The following is a 27,904-nucleotide window of genomic DNA, read 5'->3' on the forward strand; positions in this document are numbered from 1 at the left end:
ACAGCAGGCTGATATTTAAATAGAGGGCAGGAGCTGGAGGGCAGGAAAGAGTGGTAGGAAGGAACAAAAAAGAAAAAGAGAAACTTCTGGAATTTACTCCAAGGTTTCTTAAAATAATGAATATATGAAGTAGTTTTAGGCTTTCTTATTTATCTAAAAATTCTCCAGATGTGATTCCATAAATGAGATTGCTGCTATAAAGAAAAGTGAATCCTGTCTGAGGTCAAGTTAGAGCATGAAGGCAGAATAGGAGAAATGAAGTGTTTGATGTCTGTTGAATAGGTGAGCAAAATTTACTCTGATGGTGGAACAGGTGAGTTAGAAATAGATGTGGCTTCTATAATTATAGGCTGGATGAGAGTTTGTGATGTGACTGTCAGGTTAGGAAGATCCAGAGGCACCCAAGCTCTGAGGCGTGTCCAGCCTCATGTGGATGAGGATAGCTATAGATGCAGACACATGTAATTGTAGACTTGCTTAAAACTCAAGCTTCTTTCTTTGGAACATTTGCCAAAGTGACTGTGTAGTTATCAAGCATGAAGTTCGTGGATTACACGTCTCAGTTTTAAAAGGTTGGACGCACCTGTCAGAAGACAGGAATACTGTTGGTGCTGTCAAGAACTGTGGCTTTTCTTCTCAACCCAGACCTAAGCCACCTGTGGCCGCACAGGAGAAAAGGTTAAACTCAGTGACAGGAGTAAGCTGAGATGGCAAGAGCCAATGATTCCACTCACAGAGATCTAGCCTTTGTCTCTCTGCAACACAGGAAGATGGTTATAGGGATAAGGACTATCAGAGATTCATGGTAATATATACCCTTTCTTCTTCCTGACATTGAGTGAGGCAAATCAGCTTACTTCAAGGGCTTCCTAGTTGCAAGATAAAGCATGCTTCAGGTAAAAGCTAAAAACTGGAAGTCAGCATTGTCAATGATAGTGGCCTTACAATTCAGATATTTGCCATCAGGATAAGATTCTGGGCCTGAGCTGAGAACCAGATTGCCTGCACATTGGAGGTATGTAAATCAAGGAGTGGCTGAAGGGAAATCAGAGCCTCCTGAGAAGTGTGAAGATTCATGACAAAGTCACAAAGGATTGTGGGTTATTTTTGTTCTCTCCATTTTCTTTCCCTTTTAACAAGGAGAGGAAGCATGCTGTGTGTTGGGCTGTTTAAATCCACAACAGCTGAACTTTATTGTGTTTCCCTTTAATTACAGATTTCTTAGCTTGCTTGCAAGTAGGGCTTCTTTGTGGGAGCTAAAGAGAGTCGCTGCTTCAGAGGAAGCACAGTCTCCTTGGAGTCAAGAGAATGCAAATGTCTAGGCTTAGGAGCAAAATGTTGCTCACACAGTTTCTGTAACTTCATGTTGTGGTAGAAGGTAAGAAAATTGAGTCAAAATCAGAGTCATGTAAGTTTGGAAATGTGGAAGTGAGAACAGGCTCTCAAGGGGAAAGGCAGGCTGAAACACCAGTTTTGTTTAACTTGATGAGGATTCCCAAGGGTAAGCAGTTTAAAGCTGGACATGCCAGATGAGAATGTTATGCCCTGGGAGTCTGCATGCAGTATGTCTATGGTGGAAACTCAGGTTGGCTTATTTTTCACGAGAGTATTTAGGTGAGACCTGAAGCAGGAGGCTTCACATTTCAGATCCAAGCTGACCTTGCTGATCTCATGCTTATACTTTGTATCTCTGCTCAGCTCAGGGATGGGTGTTAAGTGGTAAGAAGCATTGCTCAGTCTTGGTCCTCTCTGTGCTGATTTGATCTAGGTTGATGCTTAGGCAAGTAGGAAGGGAAGACCCACAAGAGATAAAAGAGCAAGAAATGTTGACAGTGAGGATGAAACACCTGAAGATGATGAAGCAAATGAGAGGTTTTAAAAGAAGGAAGTGGATGTCAGCACAGCAGGTAAATTATGACTTTGGCAGATGAGCCACATTTCAGAAAGGAGATTTGGTAAAGCAGATCATCTCTACTGAAAACCACCAGCACCTGGGAGAGGACTCAGCATTTTATAGTGAGTAAAAACTGGCATTTCAAGACTTTGTTGGCTAGACCTAGGGATGGAAATGAAATCATGATTGTTTGGGCATGAGGCCCAGTAAGTATAATTTGTAGAAGAAATCTGGCAAGCTGTTACCAGATTTACAGAGAAATGTCTGTGATGGAGGATTCCAGACCAGGGGACAGTCTTGGGAGTCTTCATTGAAAGACTATTCTCACTCCCACAGTTAAACGGATGGGAGGGAATCTATGGAGGAGTGCAGTGCATAGGTACACAAAGATAGAGAGTCCTGAGAACTAAGGCCGAGCTTTGCATATGGTTTCTGGATTACGTGTGGGTGCCAGAAAGAATGTTCTCTGTAAACAACTCTGTCTCCTTGGACTAGTGAGGCCACTGTGGCTGGTGCACACTGGAATGTCATACAGACCCTGGGTAGGGCCAGGCGTCTACAGGAGGGTTAAAATGGCTGCCTGAGCCATCACCACCAGTCTCTGTATCTTAGTTCACTCTGAGTGAAAAGCAACAGAAGCTCTAGCAAGAAAGAACAATGGTGACATGGGCTTTGACCTTGAGGGTTAAGAATCTCTGTTCCCTTATGTAAACATAAGAGTAATACTGACAACATAATATGAAAAACCTATGTAACCTTCCATGTAGCATTCCTAGCAGCATGCTAAACTGCACCTAGACTATTTGTGGAGATGCTGAAGAATTGCAAACTGGCCTAAGTAATTAGGGTCAGGTCACATTTAGCGTTAAAGAAAGCTATGCTAGTGACATTTCCCAAGCCTGGGCAGCCTGGGCTAAGTGGGTTGAGATAGGATGCCCATGCAAGGAATGGGAAGCACTGTCAGCCAGCAGAAGTTGTGACCACAGGTGTCCACATGGGCAAAAGGCAACTAACTCGTGCCACATGCAATGCTTCCATGCATCAAAAAGAAGAGACTGCATCATATAATTGCCAGGTAAGCAAAAAATCACTGAGATGATGGTGGAGACATTTCTCATGGGTCAGAAAGTGTTCCGAGTCAAATACACTGGCATAGGTGGAGAAGGAATCGGAAGAATGGTCATATGAAAAGATGGTAAGATTAATGTCAATTAAGTGAAACAAAGATGGCCCGTGCTTCACAGAATGAAATGCAGAAGGCAAGCCCTTATTTGTTGGGAGTTCAGAGGACTCTTTGAGGTTTGACTGGAAGACATAGAACATTCTTTTTCTGTGGTTCATTAAACCAGATGTGGAACCTCCTAAATGATTTCCCCAGACCCAGCAGTTCTGAAGGGGAGGCAGGTCCCTGCCCATCCTGTCCAGGCATACTCAGGAAGAAAATGATTCTCCCACATCAGTGCTCTTCTGGCTTCTCCACTGCTCATAGAGAATCGTGGGAAGCCGGCTCTAGTTCAGCCCTAATCAGGCCCTGGCAGGCACACACTCTCCTCTTTCAGTGACAGCAGCCTGTTTTGTTTCCCTGTCCTACACACGTTTCCTCTCCAGTGCTCTCCCTGCAGGTTTGTGGAAGGGCTGTTTTGCCCTTTTCCTTTTGCAGCCTGGCATGCTTGCTTGCTTGCTTTCAAGGAATTTAAAGGTTGGCTCCCAAGGTCTGCCCTGCCTCCTTCCTTCCATCTCCTCTCTCTAGTCAGGGTGAGTAGAGGCTCACTGGGTACACTTCTAGGTTCTATTTCCTGCCCTTCCTTTTGTGGACAGCATCCAGGGCACCTTCCTGGTGGGGCTTTTTGGTCTGTGAATGCCACTACTGCTGAAAAACAGGGGCTGGAATACATTTTCAATTGGAAATTTCCCAGTTAGATAAACCAACCTACAAAAAGATAAAAACAAAACAACAAACCCCCCCACATACCTCAAAAGCAATGGGAGAAAATCAAAACAATCCCCCCCAGCCCCAAACCCATTTATTCTCAAACAAAGAAGTCATTGGATATGAGTACTGAGATAACCGTTAGAGGCATGTATGAAATCTGTGGGCTGCACTTCAGTCTGTCACAGGCAGTTATGAAAGATGTAATTCAATTTGTTAAAAAAAACATAAAAGGCAGATTGGATAGCTGTATTTTAGCAAATGTGTTTGCACTGAGGGTACCTTCTGTTGAACAGTTCTGCCCACAAGCTGTCTGTAGGATATAGAACATCTCTCGAGCATGCTTGCCACCTTGAAGCAGGGCAGTCGGGAGCAGAAAAAAAAAGAACAGAATGCAGAAAAAAAGGTGAAGAAAAAGAGAGAAATGAAGGACAGCAAGTCTAGTACCATCAATACATTTAGAAATGAGATTAGCCAAGTGTGACAATAGAATTAAGATGACACACAGAAAGACATTAAGGTTGCAGTAAATAACATACTATGGAAAATCCAGCCAGAGAGCACTTTCTGTTCAGCTTAGCTACAGAATTGGAACGAAAGCACAGGTTGATTATTCATTTTACTGGCTCTTTTGCATTCCAGCACCACTTTTAATCTTAGGCTTAATTGCTAGGTTTTAGGTTTTTTTTTTTCTTTTTCCTTTTAATTATTTTAAATTTATTTTTTTTATTTACTTGTTGGTATGTTGGGCTAGTTCCCTCAAACAGTAAAGTCCATTTCCTGATATGCTCTAGAGACTTGAACTTACCAACGATGTCAAACCACAGAGGAGTGTTAGCTGGCTGTACAGACACCACCCCTACAATCTCCGTCACCTTGTCACTTTCCATGACTGTGAAGTTGTAAAATGGTTCATCAAATGTCAGAGGTATAGGTGACGGTGGGGGCTTCTTAATCCATTCAATGTGGAGGCGGGCAGTGGAGGATTTCTGTGGGCGGCCATTGTCCACAGCCTTGATCTACTCACACATGGAGGAAACACAGAAAGAAGGCTTAGTGCTCTGAGCCCGTGGAAGATTAAATCTTTCACTCACACAGCACTGAGCTAACAGACTGTTTTCTACACTGTCACAAGGAGAGTGGCGTCCAGTTGAGAGTGGACGGGAGCAGATGGAAACTCTATTTGGGAACAAGGGCTCAGAGTACATCTGCCAGAAGTCAACTTTTGAGATATGAAACTACAAAAAATAAATGTTGTACTTACAATTCATAGTATTTCAGGGGCAAGAATGATAGTTATGTGAATAGAAATAGTTAATTTGGTTCCTCTTAGCATGACATGAACTTCACCTTTAATAAGAGCTGAAGGGGAATAAAGTACACTTGTGCATTCCTATTTGCCTGCTAGGATGGATGAGCACATGTGTGCATGCATGTGAGCATGGACATGTATGTGAGTTTATGCATGTAAGATTGGCTGTATGCTAACACATACATATGTAAATATATCTGTACAAGTATATGTGCGTAAGTCTGTGTGCATGCACTGAATCTGTGCACATATGTGTATATATGCAGGAGTGTGTGCATACATATGTGCTTGTGTATGTGTGTTGTACGTGTGTGAGCATGTGTAGGAGTGTGCACAATGTGTGGGGATAAGCATGTGTGGAGGAATATGTGTGAAAATGTGTATGTGCTTGTATGATCATATGCATGTGTGCACATGTATGTATATGCCCGTGTCCATGTGTGAGTGAGTGTGAGCATAATCATGCCTGTGTGCGTGAATATTATATCTTATTCTGCTTTACACTAGATATATACTGCCCTTTATGTTCGGCACCCTAAGAATGACTTCGGGCCCAAGATGTGTGGTTGTGTGGCTCCAGCAGGCTATGGAATCAGGGAAAGTTTGCTGATAAGACACAACAACAAAAGAAACTCTCACTATTTAGAGCATCAACCAGGAAGGCAAGAGTCCTCACCTATCACTGGCTCCCAGAAGGTAGCCTTCTGCAACCATTTCTCCACATTAGAGATTATTGATCAAGGAAGTGGGCATGAATAAGAGGGCTCACCCCTATCCCACTGATGCTCTGGAATTAGATCTTACCGTCAGGATGTCATAACTTCCTGCTGTGAATTGCTTTCTGGAAGAGACCATGCCAGTTTTAGGGTCGATAAAGAACTTTCCGTCATCATTTCCATCCACGATGCTGTAGGATATTTCTGCATTCGGGCCTTCATCTCTATCAAATGCAAAAGCCCTGTAAATGGGTTCTCCCCTCTTCTTGCGGTCCCGTTCTGGAAGCTTGATCTGGTAGACTTTCTCAGGGAACTGGGGCTTGTTGTCATTTTCATCCAGAACCTGAACTACCACCCAAATGGTTGACTGTTTTGGAGAAGAACCACCATCCGTCACTGTCACCTGAGATTTGAAAGAGAAAATATGATGCAGTCAGAAAGTACACAACTGTCACCTATTTGTTTGCTGCCCGCCCCACAGATGTTTGATTTTGCACTGTGCCAGCTCAGCTCTTCTGAATACTATGACTTATTTATGGTATACAGCATTTTTATAGTTAACCCATAAGAGAGTGAATGCCTCCAAACCGGTAATGAAAACCATTGCTGGAAGCAGGAACTTCAAAGCAGAGGGGTCCATAGTTGGGTTCTGCATCCGAGTCACATTCCATACACTAGTGACTTTAAAAGGCAGGCTTCATTTGCATTCTGAAGGCTGGGGGAAGAGGCCAACTCACACTCTGAGGCCTCCTGGGTAAGCACTATAATGACCTAATGACCTAATGAGTCAGTTCATAAAGGCTCTCTTGGTGATGCCTTCGCCCTGGAGTCTTCCTTTCTACATGGGAGTCAGTGGGGGTATCACAAACAGCAAGGTTACAGCAGGGGCTCATTGTGCAGTAGAGCATAGAAAGAGAAGAGATAGAACTGATTTGGAGAAATTCCTAGACTTGGAATTCCTAGACTTGGGAAAGTCCAAGACTCTGAGTGGATATAAAATAAGACATAAAATAAGCCGTATAAGCACTATTATACATTACCCAGGAGGGTCATCCAATTCACAGACAATGCTTTTACCATCCAAGCTCTGCTCTTCTTCTTCTTTTTTTTTCTCTCTCATCACAAGTTTACCTGAATTGTTTCATCTCAAAACTCATGTGTTTGAAGCCCTACTCCTGCCCTCCTACCATGGGCCTGTAATACACATGGACTCTACACGAAAAGAGGGTTAAAGTCAAATAAGGTCATAAAGCTAGAGTCCGGGCCTAACAAGATTCTATATAAAAAATGATGCTTGCTGTCTCCATCTCTCTGTGCCATGTGAGCACACGGTGAGAATGTACAAGCCAAGAAGTGAAATGATGCTGAATTTGACCTGGGACGTTCCGTTACTATTTCACTGTTTGTTTCATCCTCAAATTCTGTTTCCAAATATAACAGTATTAGCAAGAGGGATTTTTTTTAAAGGTAGCATTAGTCACTAAAGCTTCATGGATAGAATTAATGTCCTTATAAAAGAGGTTAAAAAAGCTTGTTTGTCCCCTTCTGTTACCCCACAACACATCCAGAAAGTTCCATGGAGGAGCATCCCTTTGGCTCTGTGTATGTGTGACTGAGTTCTGATGAAAAAAGAAAAACACCTTAGAATGAAAATTTGTGAGCAACAGATTTGCTCACTCATAGTCCCTGGGGCTGGAAAGTCCAAAATCAAGGTCCCAGGAAAGTCAGTGTCTATGAAAGCCGTCGTCCTCAGATAGAGATTTCTAAATGTGCCTTCTGATGACAGGAGGGAACAGACAAGTCCCATTGATTTTTTTTTAAAAGGACACTAAATCCATTATCATCTAACTGTTCTTATTGGCCCTGCTTGCTGGTAATATTGTACTGGGCATTTTGAGAAGACAAGCATTCAGACTAGAACATGAAGAACAGGGAGCCCAACATCCAATGTCTGCTTCTGGCAAAGGCTCTCCTTTGCTTGTATTCTCAATTTCCTACTGCCTGCTCATATGACAGAGAGAGATGGCACATCTGGTGTCTCTCCTTTACATTGTTTTGGAACAAAAAGAAAAGCATACTACTCAGCAATTAAAAACAAGGAAATCAAGAAATTTCAAGGCAAATGGTGGGGTCTAGAAAAGATCATCCTGAGTGAGGTATTCCAGAAGCAGAAAGACACAGAGTATATACTCACTTATAAGTGGATATTAGACATATAGGATAATCATACTAAAATCTGTACACCTAAAGAAGTTAATTAAGAAGGAGGACCCTGGGGAAGATGCTCAATCCCCATTCAGAAAGGCAAATGGGATGGACATCAGAAGAGGGAAAAAACAGGGAACAGGACAGGAGACTCTGAAAGACTCTACCCAGCAGGGTATTAAAGCAGATGCTGAGACTCATAGCCAAACTTTGGGCAGAGTGCAGGGAATCTTATGAAAGAAGGGGGAGATAGAAAGACCTGGAGGGAACAGGAGCTCCACAAGGAGAGCAACAGAATCAAAAAATCTGGGCCTACGGGTCTTTTCTGAGACTGATACTCCAACCAAGGACCATTCATGGAGATAACCTAGAACCCCTGCACAGATGTAGCCCATAGCAGCTCAGTATCCAAGTAGGTTCCCTAGTAATAGGAACAGGAACTGTCTCTGAAATGAAATCAGGGGCTGGCTCTTTGATCACCTCCCCTGAGTTGGGGGAAGGAGCCTTACCAGGCCACAGAGGAAGACAATGCAGAATGTCTTGATGAGACCTGATAGGCTAGGGTCAGATGAAAGGGTAGGAGGACCTCCCCTATCAGTGGACTAGGGGAAAGACATGGGAGGAGAAGAGGGAGGAAAGATGGGATTGGGAGGGGCTGAGGAATGGGGCTACAGCTGGGATACAAAGTGAATAAATTCTAATAAATAAAAAAAGAAAAGCATGAAATAGTTGATTTGAGCCACAGTGATACATAATTTATAATCTATAGAGCTCATTTGAAGAACACTTGACAGCTAGCATGTTGAACACCACAAAATGATATTCCCTTTCTTTGGGAAATGAAAGGGGCCAAGTCTCATGTCTCTGTGACACTGTTGTGAAATGTGTTTGTGAAAACAGAGAAAGGAGTGTGATGAAGAGGACATAAAGAACCGTGTGGGTATAAGTAGCCCTTGAGTCTCAATAGTCACTATGACATTAACAGCCAGGGTGTAAATCACACAAAGGGTCTGAGAGGTGCACTTCTGAGTATGACCTCATTTTCTTAATATGGGAGGCATGGTTACTTATTCCCATTTTTCAGATGAGTAACCTGTGCACTGAGAGATCAACAGTTATTTAGAGCTATGTAATGATGATGATGCAGGTTCTTTTTAGCCACAGAATCCCCAAATAGCATCTATTTAATCTTTGTATCATTACCTTGAGTGAGGCCATTTATTAACTTAAAATATGTGTTTGGAACCTAAAAAAACATCTAGAAGAAGCAGCAACAGAAACCAATAGTGAATCAGAGAGTTTGATGAGTCATTTCTTCATGTAATCAAGCAACCTGACAGGAATAACTAGGGGAAAAAAAAGATCAAAATTACTGGAAAACAGATTAAAGTTTTTTTTTTTTTTCCCCAAATGGAATTGTAATGTAGTTTAGCTTCTCTTACAAGTTGCCTGGGAGGGTAGCTTTAATAGACTCAAGATAAATGTCTATCAGAGTTCTTGCTTTTGTTGAAAAGAAAAATAAATCAATGCAGTTTTCTTTCAACGTTATTTTCTCTATTGGTTTAGTGTGCTTTGCAAAAGAGCCACTGGGGGCAGATGTGTACCCAGGCTGGCATTAGATGCTGGAGCTATTTCGTGGGCTTGTAAACTCTGAAGAGACAGTGCTCAGATTATACTCTAGGTGAGCTGTGTTGACCCAGATTGATTTCTTAGCTGTTCAGGCATTCTGCCTCTTCCCTGCTTGAACAGCTCTTTTCAGTGTCGAGGCAACCCTCACTCTTTTCACCGTTTCCCAATCTTCTCTTCACTGGCTGTCCGTATGTACCCTTCAGGGGCTTTTTTCTTTCTTTCTTTCTTTCTTTCTTTCTTTCTTTCTTTCTTTCTTTCTTTCTTTCTTCCTTCCTTCCTTCCTTCCTTCCTTTTTCTTTCTTTCTTTCCTTCTTTTCTTTCTCTTTCTTTTAAGTCTGACCATGCCACTGACATGCATGACACACTACAGGACATCCTGGAGGATATGGACCTTGTCTGTCCTCACAAACTGACTTTTCACCTCTAAGTTTAGGGGCTCCTTTTGTCCTTAACATTCTTAATGCCCCCATTCTATTAAAATGTCCCCATCCAATGCTCCTGTTATTATACTTGACTTGTTTTGGGGAACCACTCTTTCTCTTCTTCAGACCTATGGGAATGTCCTGTGAATGGCCTGGCACTGTTATCAATCGACTTTATGCATAGAACGAAACAAGAGTTGTCATCTTGTATTGCAGGTGTATGTCCACAGGCTGATTTCCATTCAGTTCTCCTGACCGTGAATACCTTGAGGTCAAGGGCTGCCTATGATCAGCAGCATGCTCTAGCACCTGATTCAGCTCAAAGTACAGACAGATGTCATCAAAAATTAGTTTACACAGATGCTTCCTTAGGACAATGAATGAAAAGAACATTCTTGAAGAAACTGGCCAGAAAGAGTATGGGCGAACATGGCTCTGGCAGGCCTTGCCCTTCTCCCCAGTTCCCTCTGCCTTGCTAAAAATCATTAGATTACATTCCTACAGCTAGCCTCAAGCTCAATTTTTAATTCTCATGATTACGTCTTTAAACCCCCTTTTCCATGTTGCTATGTTTCTTCCTGGAAGATGGGTCGAAAGGGCACATCCCCGGACTTTATACTTTGGAATGCCTGTTCTGCTTTGGATGTGGAGTGTCTCCACAGGGAGCTCATGCATCGAGTCTCTCCATGGCGGTGCTATCTTGAGAGGTTCTGGAAACTTTAGTCAGTTGGACATGTCTTCGGGAGCTAGACCTTGTCTCCTCTTTCTGCTCTCTGTCTGCCAGGAGGCAAACAACTTCATCTACATGTTCCACTGTTGTGACCTGTCGGCCACGATGTGAATTAATTAATTAATTTTCTGCCTCACCATGGACTCACAGTTGACAGAGGCAAGAACTGTGGACTAAAATCTCTAAAGCCAAGAGCCAGAACGAATTCTTCAGGTGTTTTGTCACGGTAGAAACAAGTCTAATACACTGTCCTGGGCCTTAACCCACCAACCCACTGGATTTTGCCAATATGGAAATTACATTGGGAATTAAAGCAAAACCAACTAAGATGAATCCCATTGGCTCCTTCTCTGTATTATTTTCCATTGACAGTGCCAGGAACCACCATTGCTCAGGAATGTTCCACGTGCACATGCCCCTGCTCTATTGTGACCTAACAAGAGAACATTGCTATGCTAACATAGGTTTTCTGCATGTAGCTCAATAATCAATAGTCCTGACAATTTAACAAAAGCTTGAAAGGTTAATTTCTTGAGGGATTACAGCTAACTCCTACCAAAGAACACAGGTCATTCAGTGCCACTGAGAACACATTGAAAGACCATCATATTTTTCGTTGAGGTTCTTATGGTCTGTGAATGCAAAGCAAAATCATAGGCAGAATACACCCCATATGGGCCTACTGGATTAAGGTGACAGAATGACAAAAACATATATTTTTACACCTATTTCTGGAAACAAAACAAAACAAAACAAAACAAAAAAAAACAAAAAAAAATCCTCAGAGATCTGAAAAGAAGTGAAGATTAAGAAACCTGGTGTAACAGCAGCCAGGTCACACTTCACCTTTCCCAACCTTAACTGATATTTAATATTGTTGCCTTTCTCCATCCCCAAGGACATGAAATAATAACCTCCTGAAAGCTGAGAGCACAATACATGTTTAGTGCCTTCCAGTGATCACAAGAATATCTGAAAACATACATACTATTTCTGCACTACAGAGTTCAAATCTGACATTTCATCTTACTGTTAACTGATCATGATTCCAAGGCCATCATATTTAACGTTTCAAACCCTTCTTTGAAGATTACATATGAGCTTGCATATTCTATATTGGCCCAGTAAGCACAATTCTTATCTAATCTGGTCAAGAATATTCCCTGCCATATAGAACAGTACCATGAAGGTTAGTTTTAATTGTCAACTTGACACAACCTAGAATCACTGAGGGAAAAAGTGTTAATAAAAAATCATCTAGATCAGTTTGGCCTGTGGTCATGCCTTAAGAGTTGTCTTGATTGTTAATTAAGGCCCACTGTGGGCAACATCATTCCCTAGGCAGATGTCCTGAACAGTATCAGAGAAGAGCAAGCAAGTAAGCAAGCATCTTGGCATGTGTGCATTCAATTCATTTCTCTCTGCTCTTGGCTGTAGGCATGTTGTATTAAGTTCCTACAACCTCATCTTCTTTGTTACGATGGAATACAAGCTGTAACTATGAACCAAAATAAACTTTCTCCCCTAAGTTGCTTTTTGTCAAAATATTTTATCACAGTGACTTAAATGAAACTAGAATAAGTGCTTAGAATATAGTAGATATTTATTAAATTTGTCCTGGATAAATGACCAGTACTTTTTATGTAAAAACTTGGTTTGAGGCAAATTTTGGGACAAGCTGAGCAACCAACATCTCAGGAAAGAGCCAGCCTATCAACAAGATTCTTAACACACACACACACACACACACACACACACACAAACACATACAGAAATATACACAAACACATGCACAAACACATACACACATAAATGCACACACATTCTCTCTCTTTCTCTTTCTTTTTTTCTCTTTCCACTTTGAGTTTTTACATCTTCAGGAACCGAGGCTCAGAAGCTACATAACTTGTGCACAGCCACTCAGCCAGTGAGTGACAGAATGTTGGTCTCTGTGGCTGACAGTTTGGCATCGCAGCCCACCCTCATTCCCTTCCCTACACAGTCCACAGAGAGCATCTGACAACCATCTGTTTGGAAGTCACTCCCATGTGGCTTTGGGTACACATCCAAGCCTTCAGTGTGCATCTAGAATCAAGCCTTCTCCCTTTCTTGATAATTGGAATCATCTTTGACTGTTTCCATTCTCTGGGCACTTTTCTTGTTCTCTGTTGCTTAAAGTCTGTCACTGGCCATGGGGCCTGGGTACAATGCTTTCAGTATCCTGAGACTTGAGGCTCAAACTTTCTGAGTACAGAGAGATTTTTTTTAGCCACCTTTCACAAAATGTGCACTATCCTTCAAAACACAGAAAAGAATGTCTGACCTCAAAGATGAGAGAAGATATATAGTCCCAGTTTTTCTCTATTATCTCTAGTTTATCAGGAACTCCATTCTGCATTGAAGATTGTAGGAATTATGCTAAATTCTTGGGAAATATGAATTGTATATCCTTAAACCAGTTGCAGGATAAAAACAAAAGAAAACAAACAACAACAACAACAACAACAAAAAACTGTGAACGCCATACCCATGCTGGATGACATGGAGAGCCTTCAACCAGGTCTGTGGTGTCCACGCCTTCTCCCTGCCTTTGCTTCCTCTCATCAAAATGCTTCCTCAGCCCACTGTAATGATGCCATCTCTATCATCAGAACATAGTTCAAACACAGCCTTTCCCTGGCCTCAGCTTTGTTGTGTAGCACATCCTGAGCAGCAATGACAAGTGTGTGACGTGTGCATTGTGGCTGCTGTACCTGGGGGCCACAGTAAACATCAGCTTGCTGTTTATGTCAAAGATTGGTTGTGTCGTCAGATCTCTCTGATACGGAGTTCAGCAGGCAGCTGTGACGATCACGGATCTGCCACCATCTGGGCTAAATCCTTCTCTTTCTTATTCCAGCAATTGTCTTATCTTGACAACTCTTCTTCTCCTTTGCCAGCATTTTATTCTGGGCCCCTTGATTGCTATGAGCTATTTTAGCACCTGCTATTGTTCCAAAAGCAGACAGTTCTTAAAGGAGGTTTACAACTTTATACACCCTCTTATTATCCGCTCCTGGCCTAGATTACAGGTTCTGGGCAAGGAACAAAGGTAAAGATCAGGCTGTTGGAACTGAGGGAGGGTATCTAAACAGCAAGTAGGCTCAGAGGAGCTGCAATACTGACCATCATAGCTACTGGACAGATGAGTGTGACTGCCTGATGGCCCATCACACTCGAGCTTTCTATCTGGGGTTAGCCTTCCCTGTACACCTAAGGCAGTGTGTGCAAGTACTGCCAGTTCCTCGTGTATCACTTAGGAAGTCATCTACAAATAACTAATAGTATAAGTGTGTTACCATTCGCTTTGATCTGATCACCATTTTAAAATCGGCTTAGATGAAACCAATGAAACCAAGAGGACAACTGGTTATAGCAAGGGCAGAATAAAAGGCAGGGAAAGCGTGTCTGAAGGAAAATATGTTCAACATACAATATATGCCCTATTAAAAGTTGTTATATAACAGTATTTTTGTACAATGGAGCTACACAATGAAAATTTAAGAGAGAGAGCACAGAATGCAAAGGCCTCTTTGCTTAGGGAGAATTTCATATATCATGGGTGTTAAAATAAGCTTGGTGAATTTTTTTTTTTTTTACTTTTGAAAAATGTGTATGTATGTGTGTGTGTATGTATGTATGTGTGCATTTTCACACATATGTGCAGGTGTTTCATGGTACCCATATGCATGTGAAGGTCGGAGGAAATCTTGGGTGTTGTCTTGTTTTCCACCTCAAGACAGGAATCTTTGTGATGCCAAGCTAGCTGGCATGTAACTTTCCAGAAATTCTCCTCTCTCCACCTCCCATCCTGCCATTGGGAGGAAATTGTGCTACTATGCCTGGCTTTATATAGGTTGTAAGGATCCAAACAAACTCTGGCCTTCCTGCTTGTATAAAAAAAATTGTTTTACCCACAGAACTGTCTTTCCAGTCTGCGGCTGAACATTTACTCAGTGGGTGAACTGGAGTGGCTTTTTCTGTTTGTGTGTGTTGGGTACTTCTAGTCCCAGTTAGCAATATGAAGAAAACGCATAAAGGGACCTCCCTACTGAACACTTTCCTACTCTGATATCTTCATGTATGGAGAACTTTCAGACACCCACTTCCTTTGTGTCCCTTCATACCCCAGAATGCCAATAGCTGTTAAGAGAACTCAAAAGTAACAGAGCGTCAGCTCCATCCTGCTTCAGCTCACTCAGAGGAGACTGAGGTCTAGAGAGATGAGCTTCTTAGTCTGATATCATTTCACCAGAAATAACTCAATCTGCTAGAAATGATGGTTCCAAAATTCCAAGCTGGCGTTTGAGCTTCAGACAGGCATGAATTCATGAATTAATATGAATTCAGATAATGTCACACACATGGAAGTATGTACATGCAATCACACACAAATATATGGATATGTGAGTAGATGTGTATAAATACACATACATATTTCAAAGTACTAAAATAGACATACATATGTATGTATATATATATATATATATATATATATATATGTGAATATATTTCAGTATTTTGAGATTTTAATGTTGGTATTTCCAAGAGCACTGAGCTCCTTAAAAAGATACTGTTCTATAGTAGATAGCATATTTATTTTCTAGTTTTTATCTTCAAGAAATTTTATAAATTCTAGATGCCCAATTCTCTTGAGATAATAGGTTGAAAGTTACTTTATCTCCTTTTTGCAGGTGGAAAAAAGAGAAATGACCTTCTCAAAGAATACTCAGGAGTGGATATAAAGGCTGGGCTGGGATGTAGACCTTTCTGCCTGTGAGCTCAGACTTTTACATTTCTGGAAAGACAAACGCTTCTTGACACCTCCGTAAAGAAAACTGTGAGCAAACAGTAAATTAAAGGGTAGGTCCCAAAGGAGCAGCCACTCTTGAAGATAAGCTCCAAAGGTGAAATCACAGAGCTAAAATTAACCTCAGTGGTTCCCCATCTTTCCATAATGGAAAAGCAACTGGAAGCTAGCATTAATGCCTCTGATTTTGGTTTTCTTATGTGCAATTTCTCTTATTTGACCTACAGTTTGGTATTAAGAAATCAGAGGACTTCTCCTATCAGTGGACTTGGGGAGGGGTATGGGAGGAGATGAGGGAGAGGACAAGGGAGGGAACTACAGCTGAGATACAAAGTGAATAAACTGTAATTAATAAAACAACAAATAAAATATTAAAAAAAATAAATCAGACAGAGGTGCAGAGGTGTTCCAGCCCCACTTCAGTTTGTCTGCTCTATTCCATGTTGCTGACCATCAGAGCTGAGTTGAGGGCCACATTTTCTGTGATCTGAGGATATATGCATCCCTGTTATTTTCAACTTCTTTCAATCAGATATTTCAGGAAGAATACTATGTTAAAATGATTGAGATGGCTGAAATTATAAGAAATCTTCTGAAATGAGCAAAGAAAGGAAAGGGAGGAAGGAGGAGAAGAAAGGACTGAATCAGGAAGGAGAGAAGGAAGAAAGGAACGAGAAGGACAGGTGGATGGTGACCTTTCATAAAGAGGTGATCCAGAAGGCATGGGGCAATGTTCTGAAGAGAAGTGATCACACCCTCTTCTATGCAAGGAAGGATATTTAGACAGAAACAAGAGAATCCATTTGTTAAGTTCCATGATTGTTAGTTACTTGCGAACAGATGGGAAAACAGCTGACAGGGGTTTGCGCTGAACCGCCTTCCTCTCACAAAGTTTGTTTTTCTAAGAACTTCTTACGGGAAAGCACACAGCCACAGATGCTCTGCTCAAGACACTGCCTGATCCCTGAAACCAGGATCCTCAGATTTAAGACCAAAATGCCACCATATTCATCTTCTGAGGATTTATCTTTGACACAGTGAGCTCACAGTATTGAGAAGCTCAAGACAAACACAGGCCCTGGGCACCACAAAGGGCCCTTTTGAGTGCCTAAGGCCTACCATCTATAGGGAGTTTATCTTCCCAAAGTAACGGAGCCTCTGAAGCATATATCATGGAGATGGTATATGTCTGGTTGTCCTTCAGTATTTGTTGGTAGAAGGCATGTGTGAAGCTGGCATTTTCAGATGACAATAGCATCGTTTCCCCACCATGTTAGACCCAGCAACTCCTAAATGGCAGCTTTTTAAGAAAGAGCCATAACCAATTCACTTTGGCAGTGTCTACGAAAATGATAGCTTTGTTCAAACCTCTTCTTTGCACTTCAGGAAATAAATCTTTTCCAGCCTGACAGCTCTTCAAGCTTTGTATTTTTTCCCTGCAGAGAGGTGTGCATCAGCGACTAATCTCATCACATTTCCATTTCCTTGCAGATTCATCTGCTCATCATTTTCTATTCACAAAACTTGCTTGATTCTAATCTTCCCCATCAGCAGGGACTAAACACCTCCTCTGAGTTTCTGAGAAAGAGGGTGATTACCACCCGTGTGAGAACCTCCTTCTCCAACAGATGGATCTGATCTACGTGCTCACACGTGTGCCATTAAGAGTCTTGCCATGAACCACAATGTGACATCATGTTAGCTGCAGGCCTAAATCCCCCTGCACTATTTCACAGTCTCCCCGACATCAAGGTCCTTATTGATATACTGCTTTAACATTCCTCTCTCTGTGAAACCAAATCCACCAGGTTTGAATGCCAGTGGAAAATGCACATTAGTAAATTGCCTTCCATTTCACAGCTCTGGACTTCATGCTTTTTGTTACTTTTATCCTGGAAGATTTCTGTGCCTTTGCTTCACTGATGGTATTACTTAAATTAAAACACTAACCTGCATATATATATATATATGCCTTTCCATAGCCAAGGCTTAATGCAAAAATAAGGACACTGCTCCAGTTACTGGCTCAGAAAACAGGGATTTTTTTTTTCTTCCCACTCACCAATTTAACATAGGTTTCCAGGGCAACTTAGCAGGTCATTTAACACCTGTCTACCTAAAAATATGGATTTTAAGCTTTCAAAGAAATCAGACCCATGTGTGGAGAGGATAGTCCATATGGGCCAAGGCAGAGATCAGAAAGCATGGCCCACAGATTTGCTTTATTTACTCTGTGCAGCATATTATAAAAATTTCCACGAACCATTTAAACTGTGAGATTTTGTATCAGAAGTGAAATACTCCGTTTCTCCTGAAAAGTACAGCTTCCCGACCCGCCACTCTTCACTGCGTCACCTACAGCACAGGTGTGCAGGTGTCACTCTTTGGCTCTTTGGAGATGCTGCTCTTAGAATGGAGAAACGTGCCTCACTGCCTAAGTCATTTCACATCGTTCTAAAACAGAGACAGAGTAGGCTGCTTACATAAAAGCAAATTGATAGCAATGCTTTTTTTTTTTCGGTAAATGGAGAAATTATATGTCAGGTTCATACACAGACTCTCAGCCAGCTCCCTAGTCTACTTATTTACGATGCTCAAATGGACATTGTAAGCATTTGGACTTGTAACCCCTGCTTCAAATCTCAGAAGATTATATATCATATATTATATATAATATATGATAGTACCTATAGTTTAATATGTGATAAAGATAAAACTTTAGCTTTTGGCAGAATCTACTCAGAACAGCAACTTACACATTTGTTATTCCTTCCCTAGAGATCTTTATTTCAGGAGCTATACTTTGAAAAGAATTAAAAGACGTCTGAAGAAAAATACAAAACAACCTTACCCAGGTTAGACATAGCCATCTTCTTGGACACTCCTTTTGTTCTCTCTTGACATGTCATCAACCACTAACTAGAAGTAAAGATATCCTTATCCAGAATGAATGCAGCCCCAAGCCTGGGGCAAAGCTTGGCAGCAAAGAACAGAGAGAGGCCAGGTTTGGTGGACGGGGAACATTTGGCTCTTTGTCCTTATCAGGGCACCGCCTGTATGTGCTCATTGTTCTGACATGTTCTACCCCTGGAATGTCAATTAGAGCCCATCCATCCTTCTCCACTCTTAATGTCACGTCATCATCGCTATCTTCTACCTGAACTCAGGCAGCTGCCTTTCACACGGCCTCTTCACTTCCACCCTTGCCCTTACCCAAAATCTTGTAAAATAAAATTTAATGCTCGAATGTCAACTACTTGTTAGAAAACCTGTAATGGCTTCTTAATTGCTCAGAGTAGATTTCAGAAAACATGTAGAGAACTCCAGACTAGAGAGGAACTTGCCTTTGATTAAGATCCATGATCTTAGAAATCTGAAGAATGATCTAGGTCTCTTTTGGAGCTTTATAATATAAACAAGAAAGTCTAAACCACTAAGCTCAACTTTGTTTAAACCAGTCTTTAGATATAAGAACTTTGAGTGAAGCTCATGAATGTCCCATGCCTGATATTTCAAGAAATGTGTTTAAGAAGTGCTTAATTTTTGGTTGTGAGCCTGGCCTTTAAGGGCTGAGCCATCTCTCCAGCCCAGTCATTCAAATAGACATATAATATAAGGTAGACTTATCTGTACACCCAAAGAAACTAATCAAGAGGGAGGACTCTTGCTAAAACGCTCAGTTCCTATCCAGAAAGGCAAAGAGGATGGACATCAGAAGAAGGAGAAAAGAGAGAACAAGTCAGGAGCCTGACACAGAGGACCTCTGAAAGGCTCTGCCCTGCAGATTATCAAAGCAGATGCTGAGACTTATGGGCAACCTTTGGGCAGAGTGCAGGGAAACTTAGGAAAGAAGTGGGAAACAGTAAGAGCTGGAGAGGACAGGAACTCTGCAAGTTGAGCAACAGAAACCAAAAAATCTGAGCACAGGGGTCTTTCCTGAGACTGATACTCCAACCAAGGACTATACATGGAGATAACCTAAGATCCCTGCACAGATGTAGCCCATGGCAGTTCAGTATCCATGTGGGTTCCACTGTAATAGGAACAGGAACTCTCTGACATGAACTGATTGGCCTGCTCTTTAATTACCTCCCCCTGAGGGGGAAGCAGCATTACCAGGCTACAGAAGACAATGCAGTCACTCCTGATGAGACCTAATTGACTAGGATCAGAAGGAAGGAAAAGAAGACCTCCCCTATCAGTGGACTTGGGGAGGGGCATGCATGCAGAGGGTGGAGGAAGGGAGGGATTGGGACATGAGGAGGGAGGGAACCACAGGGGGAGATATAAAGTGAATAAAGTGTAATTAATAAAGAATTAAAAAAAGAAACTAACAGTAAAAAAAAAAAAAAAGAAGTGCTTAATTATAGGACAAAGCTCACACTCTTTGTTACCGACATACAAGATCTTTGAGGTATGATACCCCTTGTCTGGCTTTTTTTTTTTTTTTTTTTTTTGTTCTCTCATCAATCCACTCCATTGCTAAAGTTCTGGTCACAGCCAGATGCCCCAGTTTAACACACGTGGACAGTATCTGGGCTCTGGTTATCCAGCAGTAAGCAAGGAAGACTTCCCAGAAAGCTCAGTTATTTCCATTTCAGACCCTTGAATACTGTTAGAGGTTCCCATGCATGGAATCTTCCTTATTCTCGTAGTTCTTACAAAACCACCTACGGCCTGATGTAACATGTTGTTTCTTTATGACATTAAGGTAGAATTATTTCTCTTTAGATTTTGGTGGGCCTTGTTCATCATCAAAATGCTCCCTGATCACACATTTTGGTCCTAATTAACATTTCTGTCTTCAACGAGGTTATAAATCCCGAGGGTGACAATAATGGCATATGAACCGCTGCATCGTCAGCTTCTGACGCAGAGCTCTGATATGCAATGACACGGCTCTAACACCATTTCCACTTAGTTTTCATATGAGGTACCAGAAACAAGGCCCCGCATCGGTGAATAAATTACGTGCTCTATTCTGTTTTTCCACTCATAGCACCACATTGTTTTTATAGCCAAATGAAGGTTATTTGCTAATAAATTGGGTAGATATTGTGTTGGTTAGAAACAAACATAATTCATTATCCCATTAACAGAGCGATTAAAAGCTTCATGTATACTCGTATTCATCACACAACAGGTGATGTTTGTTCTTTACACATAATAAAATTAAAATCCCCATGGAAATGTGTCTCAGGATATAGCTACTGAAAAAGACACATGGCTTCCCTTAGGTACATAAAGCATCTTAATTACCTGCACACGATGACAGAGAGTACATGTAAGTCTTAAATAAAGATTAAATCAGTAGACTTAAACAGACTCGAATTCAAGGATTAAATACTATCAATAGCAAATATCTTAAATATGGTTGCTTGTATCCGGAAAATTTATTATATTGATATCCATCAGTCATTGCTTTCCAGAAGATAACACAAAACAAGCTTCAGATATTAACTTTTCCTCTTCTTCTCCTTACAGGTTTATTCTCTCTTCCATCAAAATGCTTCTGACCCCATATCAAATTGTCCCTCCAAAGATTGGATCTGTGAGTTCTTCAAGGGCAGAACTGTTCTTTCATTTTTCAGTTTTCAGGGTTTGAATCAGAGTAGCTGAAGGCAATGTGTGGAGCTGTATACTGCCCAAAACAGGAAAACTCAAACGTGAGTAATAAATAGTAGCAGTGAAATAATTCTTTGTGTCTGGAAAATGAAACCAATCATATAGACAAATGTGACCAAAAGGAATGTCTAGAATTGTTAATATTTGTCACGATTTATAATGAAGTACGAATCCTGAAAGATCTTTCCTGAAGGCCTGGATCCTTACACAGCAGAATTCACCAGTGGGGACTGTGGAAAATGACTGGATCATGGGTGCCCTGACTTCATGAATAGATTCAACCGCTAATAGACTTACATGCTGGTGGCTTTATTAGAAAGTGAAGGAGCTATCAGGAGGCAGAGCCTGGGTGGGGAAACAGGTTCTAAGAGGCTTGGCTTGGAAGGGGTCTACTTGAGCCTCTCCGTTAGGGTGCTCTGCCCTACTGCACGTGCACAGCAATGCGGCCAGACATCCATCAACTGAAACCTCCAGAAGTGTGAGCGGAAATAAAGCTTTCCTTTTTGAAATTGCTTCTCTTAGGCATATGGTCGAATAAAAGAAAATAAATACCTAACACAACATTTTATTAAACATTCAAATAAAACAATCATATTGGCATTCCAGTAGTCTGTCATATATTCTTGAAATTTGAAACGATTATTTCAAGGAATGGAGCAGGGTTTTTTTTGTGTGTGTGTATTTATGTTAATTCTAAGGTTCACTTCTGTGAAATTAGTACAGGGATCTATGCTTTGGCTATGAAATTACATGGACTCAAAAACCTCATAACTTAAAATGAATAATCTAAAAGGATAATTTGTTAAAGGCCTAAAATTTCTACCCATTCCCAGTCGTCATTTATCATTTATCTGCTTACACAGCCTCACACCCACCGACCTACCTAACCTCCCCCCACCAACAGCAATAAGATGAGCCTTTACTTCTGTTCTGTGGACAGTGGAGGCAGAACATTAGGCAGGAATGTTCCCACCATTATGCCCCAGGGCAGCCACTGTCCTCAGACCTAAATAATGTAAAAACAGTGGCTGATGAGCTCTCTGCAATGTCAAAATGGAACCACATTAAATGTGCTAAGTCATGAAAGATAAATGCGAGTTACACTGCCTCAGGAGTCAATGAAAGATAGATGAGTTAGGTGTGTATCTGTAAACTCCAGAAAGAGTCTTTTGACTAGTCAAAAATGTTACAAAGGCACTTGCAAAAAAAGCATCCCAGTAAGCATTTGGTTTCTTTGCTAGGCAAAATCCTAACCAACCTGGATCTGACAACTGATGTTACACAATCTTGAACACACTGTCTCAGAGTGATCTAATGATGGTCAAAATTAATTCCCTTCTATGAGAGGTATCAGTTAGGCCAGACTTATTCCTGTGCTGAGTAGGTTGACCTATGCCACTCAGTTTGCAGAACATGGAATGACATTGCCAGGAGGAAGCCTCTGCTTCCTTTCAAAATGTTCTCAGAAGGTCAGGCCCATAAGTGCCTCTGAGTGAAGGCCTCTGAGACCTCTGGTGGGAAGCCCTAAGAGTATGGAGGGATGAATAATGAATGTCTCTTTGTAAGAACTCTCTTTAGCGGGCAGCCAAATCTATTTTTATTTTATAGCAGAAGCACTTCGGGAGACATATTCCCAAACCACATTACGGGATGTGTGCAGTGGTGGCAACTGCAAAACGCTGGAGAAGTTTAACGTGGCAGTGCAAACTTGGGGGATGTTGAGTTACGAGTTATGAGCACTAATTGTCCTGGTAAGCCTTGTTCTAGACTTAAGCACAGAATTTTGTGAGTCAGTACCACTTTTTTTTTTCTTGGATTTATCAAAAGAGCAGGCCTGGATTCAAAGAAGGAAAAAAAATAATCTACAGAATATATAGCTCAGATCTTAGGAATCTATCTAGAGACAGAAAATGAACTCATTTTCTTAAACTCACAAATTCATTAGACTTTTTTAAGAACGAAAAGCCCAGCAGGAAATCCAGATCAAAACAAATTTAGGTAGTGATGATATTTGTGGATTATAGTGTTATCGGCTTCTATGCTCCAATGCCTCAGCTCGTTACCATAGCAGGGGACCCACTTCACTTCCTTTGAAGTTGGAAAACATTATACGAATGAAAGGAATGTACAAAGAGACATCAGGACGGTGCCTGAATGGCAGCTGAGGGCCAACTGGCAAATGAATGAATCTTCTCTAAGATCTGGACCTTTGATAGACAGACATTTGGACACATCACTATAGTGCAAAGCTGACTGACTGTGAGACCTTCTGTCCTCTTAAATGGATTCTCCTTGGATGGACTTCAGTTCGTCAGTGTTTGTGTTCTTGGGTTTGGTAGGTGGGTTGCCATAGTGATAATGAAAAGCAAAACAAACAAAACAAAACACCAACAACGCATGCTGGAAGAACCCAAGATGTTCTGTTATTAGCAATGATGATATTAAGGCCATCTCCTTCACACCCCTCTTTCAGAGCCCTTTCCTATCTGTGATCCCATTAGTATCTCTTAGCAACTTAACTAGGAAAGTAGATGAAGCAATTCTAATTCAATATTATTGTATATAGAAGACTCAACAAGGTTAAAGTCTTCCCTTCACGTCCCTGACTCATAGGTCACAGGACAGTTCTGGCAGAATTAGCACTTTGTAAAATACAGGCTCATGTTATACAGACCTACATGGTCCCCCAGAAATTCACTCCTAGAAAATACTGACTACTCATTACTACTGAAAAAGTTGGGGTATACTGTGTCTCCACCCAAGAAAAAAATTTTATTGTTTATATCAATATTCCTCTTGGTCTGTGTGTGATTCTTTTATGTATTCACTGATCCTGGAGATCTGTAATTTGAAAGCCCTGTGGGAGACAGAGATGAAGATGAACTAAAATACAGTATCCGTCCACAGGAGCTGCCCATCTCAAGAGGTGTCAGCTATGCCATAAATAATAAATGGATAGAAGAAGGGAAGAGGGCTCCATGGATGGGCTGTATATAAAAGCAATCAGGTTAAGAGTCCCTCATTGTCACTGATGCTGTGGTATTATTCAAATGCCACATCAGTGTCATGGGAAACTTGATATTTTTAAAGGAACGCCCTTTACTTTTGGGAAATCAAATGTCTCCTCAAAAGAAATCGTTATTATTGAGTTGTCTTTTTATAAGGTGATTATAGAAACCTTCATAAAATGGGATGTTTTAAATCCATGTGAAATGATGTATTTGTGTTGATTTGGACAGTTGCCCGGAGGATTTCTCAGTGTCCTGCTTAATTCTTTTTTTTTTCTTGCTTAATTCTTAAGATCAGTGCTTCTCATAAAATGTCAGTGAACAAAAGATCATAGGTTTTGCATACTCTTTACAAACATAATAATTATGAGTTTATAGTAGAGTAAGGGTATTTTCCTATTTCTCCCTACCACCCCATCACCCCATTTCAGTGAGAACAAGAGATCATAGCTCTGGCTTCTTGGAAGTACAAACAAGGCACTAGATGAGTAGACACTGAGGATGGGAGGACTGGGGAATCATCAGTTTCCCTAGTAGCATTGTTCTCATCTGAACACCTGGCACACTATAGCCATGACCTTCTGTTTTGTTAGCTGGTAATACATTTACCAAGTTAATGAATAAAAGGCTATTCTTTCCAAATTACGATAATAAATTCCACCAAATAATCAAAGCTTATTAAAATATAGTGAAAAATTTCCAGTTCCTTATTTTAAGTGATTTCATACAATTTTTGTTAAATGAGGTCAATTCTTAACCAATGTCTGAGTCATTAATTTTTTAAAATGTTAATTTTTATTATGTGCATCTTTGTGTCTGCTTGTACACGTGAGTGCAGGTGCCGACAGAGGCTGTGGGTAGTGGGAACGGAACTTGGGTCTTTTGCAAAGGTAGTACCCATAACTGCTGGGTCATCTCTTCAGCCTCTATGGTAGTGGTTCTTAATTTGTGTGCTGTGACACCTGGGAGTCACATATCCTGAATGTCACATATTCACACTATGATTCAGAGCAGTAGCAAAATTACAGTGATGAAGTAGCAATGAAATGATTTTATGGTTGAGGAACTATATTAAAAGGTTGAAGTGCTAGGGAGGTTGAGAATTGGTGCTTTACATCATTAAATTTGGATATTCACATAAGATTTTGGTGTGTTCCATTCTGAATAAGCATTCGTGTATTCTGTACACGTTCATCTATATGTACAGAATGGCATGCATTCATGTATTCCTGTATTCTGTACACGTTCATCTAGATGTACAGAATGGCATGCATTCATGTATTCATGCATTCATGTATTCTGTACATATTCATCTAGATGTACAGAATGGCACACACATACACACTCTGACTATAATTTAGGTGAGATCTTCAACCTGCCTTGGGATTGCTGTAGAGATGAACAGGGATCAAGTTTCTTGTGTCTGCATCTACCACATTTTAGTGTAACAAAATGCTGTCACTATTCTTCAGATCCTAAGTCCTGTGGCTACCCAAAAAGACCTTAATGATAATGAGCAGACCCCACGTGAATGGAAATCAGAGACTAAAATCAGGCTGGCAATCCTCTTTGTTAGTGCATAATCACTAGACCGGGCAGACTATTTAAGATTCCATTTTCTGCCCCCTCCGCTGACACTACACTTCATCTTCTGCTTTTCCAAACATTTAGAATTGTGACGTAGGATCCTCTGAGGTTTTACTGTTTCAGCTTTGGAAAGTTGCAATTAAATGCATTCTAAATAGATGTCACCTTGTCATGGTTTTGGAAAGGTATCAGAGAAGAAAAATTAGCCATCACGGGATAAGAAATACTAGTTAAGGCTCTTTCTTCTCCCGTAACTGCATTCTGCTCTGTCTTTACAGCAACAAAGGTCTTCAATCAGTCTGGCTCCAGCTTTGTAAATGCATCAAGAAAGGGCCAGGGTGGGGATCAGTCTCTCTTTTCACATGTATGAAAGAAAGAGAAAAATAAAAGACTACCTTCGAAGTGACTGGAATTGCATCTGAGTGGCAGAACTTTGAGATAAATGGATCCTCCAATTATGACGCTATTGCTCAGAGACTAGGAATGTTTCCATTTCAAAGAACAGAAGTGTTGTCGTATTTATGACTCTGTAGTAATGATAGCTGCTCAAGGCATAAGGACATTCCAGAGACTTGGGTAAGATAGGGCCGATGGCAAGGGAAGAGGCAGATTCATACAACTCCATTATTCTCAGAAGTCTGATGGAGGTTTGATCAAATACCTCAAGGATCAGCTGTGATGACTTGTGTTCTAACACTTGAAAATTCTGTCACCAAATCCACTCTTTTGTAGTGTGATTTGGTCCTATTGAGTGGGCCTTGAGTCACATTCAGTTAGTGCTTGGGAACTGTGGTTGGCACTTTAGATGGCATCCAGCCAGGTTGTGTGAGTGCCATGCAGAGCTGAGGCATGAAAGTCATCACCATGGTCCCTTTCTGCAGCTTGTAAGCCATTACTTGGTTCATTCATTTAGATAGTCTGTGTCTATGGATTCAACATATCTGGAATGAACAAAGAATTTAGTACACAAAACACCTCAGAGGTGGCTAAGAAACCGAGAACAAAAGCTCCATAAATTTTCCAGTCCGGGACAGCAGCCTTATGGAACAGTTTTAATGCAGTTGACTTTGTCCTAAGACAGTGACATCATCTTCCAGGAAAGCCCTCCCTCAGTCCATGTTTATTCTCTCAAAACTGTAAATCAGTTTTATAACTATAAAAGTAGCTATGCTCAGTGCCTTAGAAACCCAAAAGAGTTAGTGCGATTTCTTAGGGTGTACAAGAAGCTCAGGAGTAGCATGGTTGCGGTGCCATCAGGTTCTCCATTCAGCAAAGCTTGGGACGGGCCAACTCTTCTCATGCTAATCCAGGCTGGCGTACCAGAGGGAGGCATCGAAGAGTCTCTGCCATCATCTCTGTCTACTGTTCACTCATTCAATTAGCCGCAGCATTCTACAGATTCTAATGCTCAGTCTATCTTAAATCCATCTTCTGTTCATCCCTTTTCTTAATTCAGGCGTTTGTTCATATTTATTGGTCCCCATTCACTCTTACCAAAAAAGGGAGTGTGTCATCCTGTTTTACCTTGTGTACAGCTCATGTTCCCTTTGCAAATTCGGAGACCAGGTTCCAAAGCCACTGTGGCGGTTCACTTGTCAACATTCTACTATGACCTTACAACAGCCACATGCACCTACACTTTGTGAACATGATTCTATATATACATACATCGCGGCCTCTTCCTGCAGAATGCATGCTGGTCCTTTCACTACTTAGCTACTTGGCAAAAGACTACCATTTTGTCCTCCCTTTCCAAGTACTTATTATGCTCCAAATAATCAAGCATATTGCTTTAAAATTAACTGTGCATATGTTTCAGAACATTAGCATGAGGGTGACCAACTGAAATTTTCACATGTAACTGCTGAAGCTAATACAACTTAGCATTTGGGAATGAATTCAAACATTATTGTGATTTTTTTTCACTCTATGTCCCTGAGAAAGGCTAGTCATTATTCCTTTACAAACCATAGAGTCTTCTATTTGACCCCTTCTCC

The 27,904-nt window shown here is 41.1% G+C and overlaps 1 protein-coding gene across 1 annotated transcript in view; it reads right to left on the reverse strand.

The window, feature by feature from the left end:
- Fat3 (FAT atypical cadherin 3) overlaps nt 1-27,904 on the reverse strand; it is a 595,719-nt gene that overhangs the window by 109,014 nt on the left and 458,801 nt on the right. The window contains exons 6-7 of the mRNA XM_055615501.1: nt 5,941-6,255; nt 4,633-4,843 (exon numbers count right to left, since the gene is read on the reverse strand). Of these exons, the coding sequence (XP_055471476.1) occupies nt 4,633-4,843; nt 5,941-6,255 (526 nt within the window). The remainder of the gene's footprint in view (nt 1-4,632; nt 4,844-5,940; nt 6,256-27,904) is intronic.

This window comes from Psammomys obesus, unplaced genomic scaffold (assembly GCF_907164565.1).
Source record: "Psammomys obesus unplaced genomic scaffold, mPsaObe1.curated_primary_1811, whole genome shotgun sequence".
Taxonomy (NCBI): domain Eukaryota; kingdom Metazoa; phylum Chordata; class Mammalia; order Rodentia; family Muridae; genus Psammomys; species Psammomys obesus.